This window comes from Poecilia reticulata, linkage group LG17 (assembly GCF_000633615.1).
Source record: "Poecilia reticulata strain Guanapo linkage group LG17, Guppy_female_1.0+MT, whole genome shotgun sequence".
Classification (NCBI taxonomy): Eukaryota; Metazoa; Chordata; class Actinopteri; order Cyprinodontiformes; family Poeciliidae; genus Poecilia; species Poecilia reticulata.
In genome coordinates, this window is record NC_024347.1 from 17,033,262 (window position 1) to 17,045,475 (window position 12,214).

A 12,214-nucleotide genomic window follows, 5' to 3' on the forward strand; every position below is an offset into this window, starting at 1 on the left:
TTTAGGGGAAATTTTGTTATTTGATCAGAAAAAAACAACATTTCAATCTGTATTCAACAGGTTTCAGGTATCACCACAGTTTTACACAAATATACAAAGAGTAAGACATTAAAGGTTTTCATAAATATCAAAGCTTTATCCTGTAAAACGACATTATCAGACTTGCATAGGAAAATAGCAAAGGAAGGTTCTAAACATCTGAGTTCCTGTGAAAGAAAACAGATTTAGCCCTAAATAATAAATTTTATAGATAATTCAGTTTGTAAAATGGTGTTTTTGCAAAAACACTTCGATGCTGTAAAACAAGGAACCTAAACACCTGAAAATCTCTTGCACTAGATCCGTTTTAGACACCTAGTAGATATGGGAACCAAAATATTAGCAGGTATGTTATATTGAGACATTTACTAAAAACATTTCTGGCCATCATTTGAAGAGTTAAGAAGTCATTTGGAAATTTTCTGAATAATTTTGAAATGAGGGGAGAAAATGCTCTTTATCCCAGAACCAAAATGTTTGAAAAATACATCCTTATGTGCAACAATCATTATGTGGTATAAGTGAAAGTCACCATTTTGAGGGTTAAAAGTTTAAATAAAATTTGTATCATTTATTGGCTTAAATTCAGGCAACTGAAGCCACCATTACTGAATATTCAGCAAAATTGCAGAATATTTTACTAGCCAGATCTTTTAGTTACATTTTCATTTCATCCTGCAGATATTCAACCATGTTGTTGCTACTTTACCACAATAATTAGTTATAAACTGTGTTTTGGCTAAAATTGACAGCAAAACTACATAAAATGGTGGTTTTTGGGGATTAAAAAAGAATATTAAATTCAGCAGAATATTCAAATATGGAGCCTCAAAAGTGCCACAATCTCAGAAATAATTTAATTATTTTTTTAAGTGATCATTTTATTCTGAACAGTGCATGATAATAAAATATTAATTTGCCCTCTGACCTTTGTAATAAACCCAAACATGTGATTGCTCAACTCAACTGCTGACCAATCATCTTATCTATAGAAATATTAGCCCCGCCCCCTCATTTTCAATGGTAAGGCTAATAATAATAATCAGAAGGTGCTGCAGTTTTTTTCAATTTTTTGTATTATGCATTTACAGATTTAAATAAAGGCAAATCAATTTGTTTCTAATATAAATTTCCAAATGTATTTAAATGATCACTTTGTTCATATATTAAATTGTGGCACTTTTGACCCTTGATAGAAAGGAGTGAAGAAGCAAAAGTTAAGACTAACAAGCTAAGACAAATAAATCAAAATTCTTAAAAAGAAAGAAAATTCACTCTTGCCCATTATAGGCTGAAATTTAACATTTGCTGTGAGTTTACATTTCTCAAAGGACCATCAGTGCAAGACCGTCTTCATCGGAAACAGGAAGTGTTTGTGTCTTTAACTTAGGAGAAGCGTTTGTCTCAGAGCGAACACTGAAAACTATCAAAACAACTTTAAATTCACACACACTCAAACATAATACAAGGGATCATCAATATCCCGCAGAGAAACAAAACCAAACAAAAAGTCTTAGAGGAAAAAAAACAAATATCTACATCTCAAAATATTAAATATTAACAACTTTGTTTCAGAATATAATCTTTACAGAAAGCGTGTGAATAAAAGCCTCTTGCGCTAACCGGGTTGAAAAATAGTTATTTATCTAGATCAAGTGGCTTATCTATTCAAAATGTGATGCGTTCACTTGACAGATTAGAGAAAACTGAGTGCTTTATTTTAATAATACAAGTTTCCAGTCTTATCTCTCCACCTCCCCGAATACAGGAGTCTACAGTCCTGCTGAAATGTTCTGCTCTCGTCACACCAGGCAGCTTTCCATCCCTCGGTCCAGATTCTCCTCCTCTCGTCCGCCGGAGCAGTCCATGGCCTCGGCGCTGTCCGTTTCGCTGCTGGTGAGCATCGGAGACCAGCTCTCCCCGCTCGTGTCCTCCGTCCTCGCCTCCACGTCGTCGTCGGCGACGCAGCCTCCTCTCTGCCTGCAGAAAGGCGGGATCTCCACCACCACGTACTTCCTCGCCCAGCCGCTCAGAACCGCTTTCTGCCGCATGTCGCTCAGGATCGGCGTCGCGTCAGACCTGGAATTCGTCGCTAAAGGGGAGAGAAATAAAAAGATTCATATCCGCAAAGATCTCCATTTTATTTTGGAAATAACTTAATTCCTGAAAACATCTTGTATGTTTTTCTTACAAATTTGTAATAATCTTGCTAAAAAAACACAACTCCCATATATGTAGTGTTTCTGTCAATCTATTATTAGGCTCCATGTTCCCAAAAGCACAAAGTCATACCAAGTATTTTTTGGTTTAGTTTCTACTGCAAATATCTTAGTAGACTTGAAATAATGTAAAACTAACTAACAAGTACCTTTTAAGAAAAATACAGGAGCTTGTTTTAAATCAATAATTGGTTAATATTGATGCAAAAGTACTAGTTCCACTGGAAGATAAGACATATTTCCCATGTTATAAGTGAAATAATCTGCCAATAAAACTAGTACTTTTGCATCAGTATTAATCAATTACTGACTTAAAACAAGCTCCTATATTTAAAAAAATTAATAAATAAAAAACACTTGGCAATATTTTTGTGTTTTTGCAGTGTAGGGAACATGAAGTCTAATAAGTGTTGTAAACATACATTGACAGAATATCTACATATTTGTAAATAATGATCATTTACAGCTTTCACATTCAGTAGGTTTACCTGGAAGTGTGACAGAGAGCAGAGTGGACGTGCAGGTAACAGAACCGGCGTTATTGGATCCGACCGGGTCTGTGAGGTGGAACATCTCGGAGCGCGGCAGCTGCGGGGACACCGGCAGGGAGTGGCACTGCCTGCCTGGCAGCTGCTGCCAGTAGAAGGACGTCTCCTGCTGGGACGCTCCGGGCCCGTGGGTTGGCGGCTGGTTGCTGAACACGCTCCCCGGCGGCGAGTGCAAATCAAACACCAACGAGAAGACAGACTTGCTGGGCATGTCGTAGAACTTGATCTTGCCCCCGCAGAGGTCGTCCCGGGCAGTGAACGGGTTGATCTTGCGGGTCCTGAGGTTCCTCTGAGAACTGGGCGGGTTGTAGTACGGGTCCTGGACGTTGATTTTCCTCCCTGGTTGGCAGGAGAAGATGTCCGACTGGCTGCGGCTGAGCCAGATGTTTCGTCTGGGCCGAGGCGATTTGGGAGGGATCTTATCGTTTTGGCAGCCAAGAGGATTCAGTCGTTTGAAGGCCTGGATTTTCTCACCTTCAGTACAGAAAACAGAGTTTCTACAACTGCTTTACATGCAAAACAAAACAAAAATTATTACAAGAATCTTAAAAACAGAATCTCTATGTTTCTTAATTTGTAGATTTGGATAATCCAAGGTGATTCCCACAAAGTACCAGAAACTTTAGCAATTCATTATTCTACTGATTATTCTGACGATTAACTGATTAATCTGGATAGAAAATTGCCACATTTAGCAGATTTTACATTTAACCACTTTTTATATAATATTAAAAATGCATTAGAAGATGCAATAATTCAATTAATTTTTGAAAGAAGAAAATAATTTCTTTGCCTAAAATACAACATGGCATTACTTTACTCTGCTACTTGAGACGGACATATTTATAAAAAACGTTTTTTCATTTTAAATGCTACATATATATTTTTTATAGTTTTGACTTCTTTACTTCCGAGTATGTTGCTCTTTCAGCAAATGACCTATTATAATTTGCTATAGTCCTGCTAACGCTTAAGTTTTTACTAAATTAGTAAATGATTATTTCAATAACTGATTAATCACAGCTAATATGATTAATCGTTTCAGCCCAAGATTAGATCAGCATCCATTTTCAAAGGTAAACCTCCACTAAGTGCAAAATTACTGGCCAGAGACCAGCAGCTAGTGTTGCTGGTCTCTGGTCAGTAGAGACCAGCAACATTTCATGTTTTGCCAGCCATTAATAATCTAACAGAGTCCAGATTGTTGAAGTGACGCTGTTTTGAGTGCAGACACCATGTTTCTGAGAAACCCAGAGCTGGGTCACATGTGTCTAAAAATATTGACTGTTTTAAAGTCTAAATATTGTTTTTCCACCAGCCTTCATCTTGTCAAATAAGTTGAAAAGCATCCAGCTCCCATCATAGTTTGGTTACTGCAGTGACAAATTTAAACAGTCTCTTTTATTTTGGAAAAAAAAGAAAAAGAAGTGATTAAGAAGAATTAAGCTTGATTTCCTCTGTTGCACTGCAAGTTCACACTTATTTTTGTCACACTTAACATAAACTTATCATTTAATAGATGATAAGTTAAGTTTGTGCAAAGGTAAAAGACTATGGAAGAGAATAAGTTGGTATGACCACTAGGTGGCAGCACAGGTATATTCTTTAAAGGATTCTCCTGAGTTTACAGCAGTTTTCAAAGGTCCAGGATTGGATGATTATTCCAACATTTGGACAAGATTCACCAAATGTAATTTAAAGAAAAGGTTGATTCATAGTAGGAAGAGGTTCACAGAAACAGAGATCTTTGCTTCTGTAAATATATATTTTTTTCTGATCAAAGATGGAAAAAAAAAAAAGAATTTGACATCTTTAAAACAAAGCATCAGCAAAAATATGTAACTTCACAACAACAAGACTTCAAAAAACTACAATCATGTCTGACAAAAAACATTTGGGACTTCTTACTTATTATGAAACATAAATATATACAAGTATGAGAGATGGTGTGTTAAGAAGAGCTGATGTTATCAGCCAAACCAACAGCTGCAAGAAGAGATCATCACTTCCATGTTTTGTACGCAACAGTAATAATTCCTCTGTCCAAAGGCTCAGATTGTTTGTATTTTTCTATATTCTGATAGTCAGGCAGGCCGGAAACCAAACATTAGGCTGAATTAGAGGAAACATGTTGGCCTCTCATTTGAATAAACTCACCAGAGTTTCTCTTTAGATCAAGATGAGATACAAGCCATACATATAAATAAATGACTTTAGTAGACAGTGATGCTGTAGTTTTATTGAAGTGCTCTTACTTTTCGACATGGCTTTCTTCTCATTGTCGCCGGTGAGTGAAACGCTCTCGTTTTCCATCTCTACGACTTTGAGCCGAGCGAGGATCTCCTCCAGCTGCCGGACGATGTCTGCGAACGACGGACGGAGTTTAGGATCCATCTGAAGGGAACATGGAAGGCAGGAAACAACATTTAAAACTATATTCAGATTTTTAAATACCAATATAAAGCAGCAATCAATCAAATTTTATTTCTACAGCACCTTTCAGCAACCAAAGCGCTTCACACCATAAAAACAGTCATAGAAAACATTACATTTTACACATCATATTGTTGATTATTTTTTCATTGATTATGTTTCAAAAACAACTTTAAACAGGTGAGTTTTTAGTCTAGATTCAAAGAACACAATGTTTCGGCAGTTTTGCAGTTTTCTTGAAGTTTGTTCCAGATTTGTGGTGCATAGAACCTGAATGCTGCTTGTCCACGTTTGGTTCTGGTTCTGGGCAGACATGCACTTACAACAAAACATCATAAAACATCTATACATTTTTATTGTTCTATGAGAATTTTAAATTTTATGCAAGTCAGTTTTGAAGCCAATAACAATGCAGTTTTTTGTTTTCCAGATGAAAAAAATGCTTATAATTTTGTCATTTTGAAGTCTGCATAACAACACTAGAGATTGCTTTGCAGCCACTTGTGTATATTTTCATTTCGGAGCAATATTTCTTGCACAAGGATCGTCTTGTTTTCAGCTCCATCCTTAAAGTTACCTTTAAGTTAGTTTTGTCTTAGTTTAAGTGCACCAATTAATTTGTACAATACTTTGTAAAATGTTTAGTTTTTGCAGTGTTCAGTGGATTTTATTTGCTGGAAAAGTCAAAAAAGTTACATTTGCACTTTTTGGACCCGAGTCGCCTCTCCCTCAGGTTTCCTGTGTTCTTTGCACCATGTAATCTTACAAATAAGGTGAGTTCAGAGGGCAGCAGGTTGCAGTGGTTTTCAGATTTTTAAGAGTAAAAATATTTGAAATTCATGTACGTCATAAAAAAATACAAGACGTGTGAAAACTTTCATTTTGATTCTTTGGATTTAGCAATTAACTTTCATCATTTTGGGTTTTTCCCCAGATATACTGAAAAGAGATGAATCAAAAGAAGAAGTCGCATTTCCATTTCTACTGGCTTGTTAAAGGGAAAGACTCAAATTTTAAGCCAGATTTGAATAATCACATAGGGCAGGGATGTCCAAAGTGCAGTTCGGGGACCATTTCTGGCCCTTGGGATGATTTTTATGCAGCCTTGCCCACAACTAAAGTCAGGGGTTGATGTAGATAAATGAGACATTTTAATATTGTGTTTAGTTTACCAAGTACACAAAAAATAAAAAATAAAGTTTGCTGAGCACCCTGATGCTTGCAGAGAGATACAATGCACTTTACAGATTAGGTGGAATAAAGATTCAGCAACAGATTTGGAAAAAGGATAACAGACACGAATGAAAAAAAAGACAACAGACCCCTTTATCCGGGGTCTATGCAGACCCCGGATAAAGGGGTCTGCATAGGATCAATTAGCAGGGTGCTTCAAAAACCTTAATGCTATTATCTTATTATTAGGAGATGTAATTAAACAAAGAGCGGAAATAAACAACAAACCAGAAAAATAAGATTCACAACTTTGATGAAGTGATTGAAAATTTGCTAATTTTCACACCCAAATCTGTTCGAAGTTTTTATACCAGCTAGTTGAACCTGAGAAAATAATATTCCAGACTGCAGAGAACAAAATCCTCAATACAGCAGATTAAATCAAGTTAATCTCATAATCTCATTGCCTTGTATTTCTCAACAAGAGTATAAAACTTGCATTTGAAATTAAAAACTGTTTAGAAATGCCTCTTCTGTCGGCTGGTAAACAGAGCGCAGGTGCTGATTATATTCGCCGATTTGACGCAGAAAGATGGCGGACTCACATTGCAGCAGTTGAAGGCCAGCTGGAGGAAGTCAGGCGGACAGTCTCCAACCATGTGCTGGAACGTGTGGTAGTCCAGGCCGAAGTTCTGCTCAGGAGGACACATCGGAAAACAAAGAGGAAGCTCATTATAAAAGAGAGGTAAACAAGGATACAAACATGCTTCATTAGATGCTTGACATAGTGCAACTCTGCAGCCAAAGCCAGGCTGATGTCACAGTAATCCCCCTGACATTGTCCTGCTGTCTGCCAAGTCCCACTGTGCTTGCAGGCCATCAAACCATTACCAACAACTGATTCCTAAAATGGGATTTACTTGTAAGCCTGACTTAATGGTGCAATGTACGCTAGGATGCAAAGGATGATCCCCTCTAGTAGTTAATATACCGACTGGATTTCAGCATTAAGCAAAATAAATTAGAGCAAAGGTTCCCAAACTGTGGGGCGCACCCCCTACGGGGGGCGCCGTGCCATTGCAGGGGGGGCGCGGGAAGCCGTCTGGATGAAAAATCAAAACAAAACAAAACATGAATGCTGTATGCGCTGGGTTTTTACCTTAGAACGGTCAACTCTCTGATATTCCTATGTCAACTTGATACAATAGGGGCTTTCGCACTTCCCATATCTGTCTCCTCTGTCACTTTTGTCATTAGTTAAAACTGTTTAATCCGTTGTTAAAATGTGGTAACCTGTTTTTCCGAGCTGCCTTTAAACGCAACGTGAATGCTACGACGCTCGCTGGGTTTAGACCTGTGCGGCAGTGAAGGAGACCTGCTTCTGTGCAGAGCTACGCATGTGTTAGAATCATGGCAGCAAACCAGCAAAACGCAAAGAACTTTTCACAGTTTTTTCCCCAAACTAACCGACTGAGTTGAGTAAAGTTGCTGGATGCATGTAAAGTTAGCTAAAAGATGACCAGCTAATATCAATACAGCACCTTAAGCTTAACAAGTAGCCTGTAGGCTACTGATGTTTATGTCTATGTTCAGCTACGTACATTCATTTTGCCCCCAAAAAAGTCGGTCCCCCCCCTCCCCCCCAACCTTTGTAAAACATCAAATCCTTTCAGGTCTATTATGTATAGCTATTATTTATGATGTTCCCCCATTCTGCATAGTGTGTGTATATTAAAAACTGAGGAAATGAGTGGAAAAAGCAGAGAATTTCTACATCGTTTTAAGAATTATTAATGAAGACTCCATTTAAAGATTAGAAATTACACTGGGAGGCAAAATATCAGGAAACAAGGAGTGTCTTCTGACCTTTGCACAAGTCTATAAATTGTCATTTTCAAGTTCTACCTTCAGAAACAAATATTTGCCTCATACCATGAGTTTGGATTATAAAACTGCGTAAGTAAATATTTTAACACTCTTCCCCTGATTTGTTTGAGAAGTGTACACTGCAAACATGTACACAGGGTGTTATGAAGTCAGGAGGTAGAGAGGAGGTGAAGATCGTTACCTCAGTGCGGGGAAGGAAGTCGGGGTCGGCTTGGATCCGTGCAATGACTTCACAAAGGATTATTCCGTAGGAGAAAACATCAGCCTGGAAACAGACATAATAAGCTCAGAAATACATAAATTTATACATAATATTCACTCATTTAATGCAACTTTTATATAGCTATAGTTATGGTGAGAAGTTCACACACACTCAGCGTGGAGATAATATAGCAGAAATTTTAACTTTTAAAGAGGCGGTATTATGTATTATGTGCCATTTTATAGCACAGTCAAGTAACTCTGCTACCTTCAGTTGCTATAAAATGCTATATATCAAATATAATGTAAAATAAATTTGACTATGCAATTTATTGCCTTGAAATTGGGCCTCTGTCTCTTTAAGAAGCTCTTACTCTTTCAGATACTCCATTTTAGCACATAAACACAACATTTCTCCATTATGCCAGTTACAACTGTTCTTAGGAGCCTCAGACTGAGAAGTAGCTCGTATAACGAGCTCAGGAGGTTAGCAGGTGTTTGTTAATTTCTGCTGCCACTAGTCTGGAGGAGCAAGTTTTCAGGTACCTCTGAATGGCTACAATCAGAGATTCAAAGACTCCTCAAAACATCCATGAAAGAATCAAAGCAACAGCATGTTTTTGGTGATGTAGTAACAGAATAATATGATGTACAACTAAAAAAAAAATTCAATTTTGTATAACAACCAGTGTTGCCAAGTCTGTTATGATAGGCCACTTTGGGATTGTTTTTGAATGTGAAGTTGCTTATTTGGGTTTGACTTTCTTTCTGAAAAAAGGCTCCGCACAATAAAGCAAAACATTAAAGACATCAAATGCAGGTATTCGATGTAAACCCATTTTAAAATCTCTTAGTGTGGTTGCCAGTTGGGCTTTTTTGGCCTCATTTTCATAAAGCTGGTTGATCGTTTCTCTTTCAATATCTGGCAACACTGGTAACAACCCCCTTTAATGAGTTCCTTGGATTTAGCAGCATTTCTGGGTAAGCTATGCACATTTTTGTTGCGCTTACCTACAGTCAACCATGTTCAAAGTCAGTAGGTTTCACATTCAAGAATCTTCACGATCGCTTTTTATGTATATAATGTAAATTTCACAATAAATCCAAATGTGTGCATCTGATTCTTGCTTTTCAAAAGCACCGATATCGCTGACATATGTGGTATTTATGCTCATGATGAATGCATGTTACGCTCTGCTTGTAGCTGTGATGTCATGACAGAAGTGCATTTGCACTACTTGGATGCAAAAGGCAAATTCTGTCCGACTTAAACTGATCTGAATCTGCAAAGCTTCTTTGAACTAATAGAGATCTTACCTTCTCATTATAGGGTTCATCTCTGAGCACCTCAGGAGCCATCCAGAAAGGAGAGCCGACCACTGCAAGCTTTTCTCCATCATCCCTAAACAGAACATATGAGCAGAAGGAAAGCTTAATGTCTGCATCATTAGGCTGATGTGTGAAGTAAACTGGTACAGAACGTGAGTCCAAAAGGAACTGGATGTTCTGCTGTGTTTGGAAGCTGCTCTGTGTGAATATGGCAACCAGTTTATGTTTAAAACAACCCACAGATGTAGCTAATAAGTCCCATTTGCTCCATTTAGGTTTAAACTGAATTTAGTTCAGATGCATAATGTTCAGCCTGGAGGCTAAATAACATTCATCTACATATCTATTATCCAATTACAGATTATTTTTTTCAAACTTCAAAGTTTTAGGCTCAGATCAAGGTTAACCTAAACATAAAAAGGAGTTAGCAATAATTATATGCATTAAGGGAAAGCAGCCATCCAAACCAATCAGAAAAAGTAACTAACACTAAAACATGGTTGGTCCAACCTTGGCAGCAACAACTCACATCAACTATTAGCAGAAAATGTCAGTGAGTTTATTACATCTTTATGGAGGAAATTTGGCCCACTCTTCTTTGCAGTATTGTTTTACTTTAGCCACACTGGAGCCACTTTGAGCACAAAAACTCTGCTAAAGATCAAACCACATCGTCTCAATTAAATTTAGGTTCATACTTTGACTAGCCACTCAGAAAACTCCATTTGTTGCATTTGTTTCTTGTTTTTGCCATTCGTAGAGAGTCTGGCAGTCTGCTTTGGACCTTTTTCTTCAGGATGTTAAAAAGCAGATTTTATGGCTCCGTAGATAATGGCAAGTCATCCAGCTCTCAGACCATTACTCTGCTGTTTGACTGTCAGTATGATGTTTATTTTATTTTTAAAATTTTTTGAAAGGCTGTGACAGTTTTACCCCAGCCAGGTGTAACAAGATACCTTCCTTCTAAATAACTCCACAATATTTTTTTTTACCAAAGTTCACCAGGTCCATGTTTTACCAACTGTGGATAATTGGCTTGATTAGTGGTAAGTGAGACATTGATCAACATATTTGATGTGTATTTGCTGGATGATTTTGCTCATAAAATTAGATATTTATTGTATGATATTTTTATGATGTAAAGCCTTTTTGAACTGCATGCTGGAACTCTGCTTGGGTTGCTAGGTGAAGAGCTGGGCTTCAATGGGGTTGCTAGGTAAAAGGCTGGTTGCTAGGAAACAGGTGAGGGACAGTGCCTGCTGATGTAACATTATGTCTTTGAAATTGGCCATTTTCCAGATACCAAAAAAATCTTAATTTATTGAAAAGAAAAGAAAAACAAAAAAAAACTAGCTGGGTGTTTTTTTGGTTTGTTTGTTTGTTTGTTTTTATAATAACTTAGCTGTTTTTAGAAGCAATAGAAATCCAAAACTAAACCCAAAGTAAAAACATGCAAAATGTACATTTTACATAATATGTGCCCGCTAATGTCCAAATGTAATGGTAAACCAGCTGACCAAATGTGCTGGAACTCTGCTGAGGTTGCTAGGTGACGGGGCTGGCCCTGGCTGGGGTTGCTAGGTAACAGCACAGTGCCACTGAATGTGACTCACCAATCAGGAGGTTCTTGAAACGACTTACAGACAGCAAAAAAAACAAACAACTATGTGTGTGATTTTTTTAAGTACATGGATTGTTATAAGAAGCAGCTGAGAACCAAACGGAAGCATCAAACATGCAAAAAGTGAATTTTACATAACAGGTCAGGTTGGTTTGGATAGTTTTTTCCTCCCCAAAACAGACTGAAGTCACTCTGAAGTCACTCTGTTTTGTATTTACTCAAGTTATTTTTGTCCAACAACAAAAACATAACATTTCGTTTGATGATTTGAAACATTTCAGAGAGCCTTTTCACAGCACAGTAAACAACCAAAATCTATGTGGTCACATTCATAAACCTTAGGAAAAGATCAGAGGAATTATTTTGGACGTTTTAGAGAACAGAAAGCAGACTCCCTGCTTCTTTTTGGCTACTGCAGGATTAGAAAGTGAAAACCCAAGACTGACAGGATCCTCCTGCCATCAAAACACCGAGGCAGAGAATGTGAGATGTAGAGGCGGCTTTTAGTGACCTGTGTGCTAATAAATAACCCCAGAATGAGGAGGAGGAGGAGGAGTAACTTAGCTGAGTTTGCTGTAGGAATGAAGAGCTGACACCAACAAAAAGATGATTAAAGAAATAAAATTCTTATTACGTGACGTGTTTTCCCTGAGTGTAACCATAATATTATAAAGAGAACTGATATTAAACCAGAAGATGGGAAATAAAGAAAATAATGAGCCTTACTAGTTTGAAGGCTAACACAAATTAGACGCGTTAATGAG

The 12,214-nt window shown here is 37.4% G+C and overlaps 1 protein-coding gene across 1 annotated transcript in view; it reads right to left on the minus strand.

Annotated features, from left to right (window-relative positions):
- Window positions 1-12,214, minus strand: part of tesk2 (testis associated actin remodelling kinase 2) — a 39,333-nt gene continuing 27,119 nt past the window's right edge. Inside the window, exons 8-13 of the mRNA XM_008433990.2 lie at window positions 9,818-9,902; window positions 8,481-8,564; window positions 7,018-7,104; window positions 5,062-5,200; window positions 2,747-3,280; window positions 1-2,131 (exon numbers count right to left, since the gene is read on the minus strand). Of these exons, the coding sequence (XP_008432212.1) occupies window positions 1,842-2,131; window positions 2,747-3,280; window positions 5,062-5,200; window positions 7,018-7,104; window positions 8,481-8,564; window positions 9,818-9,902 (1,219 nt within the window). The 3' untranslated portion in view covers window positions 1-1,841. The remainder of the gene's footprint in view (window positions 2,132-2,746; window positions 3,281-5,061; window positions 5,201-7,017; window positions 7,105-8,480; window positions 8,565-9,817; window positions 9,903-12,214) is intronic.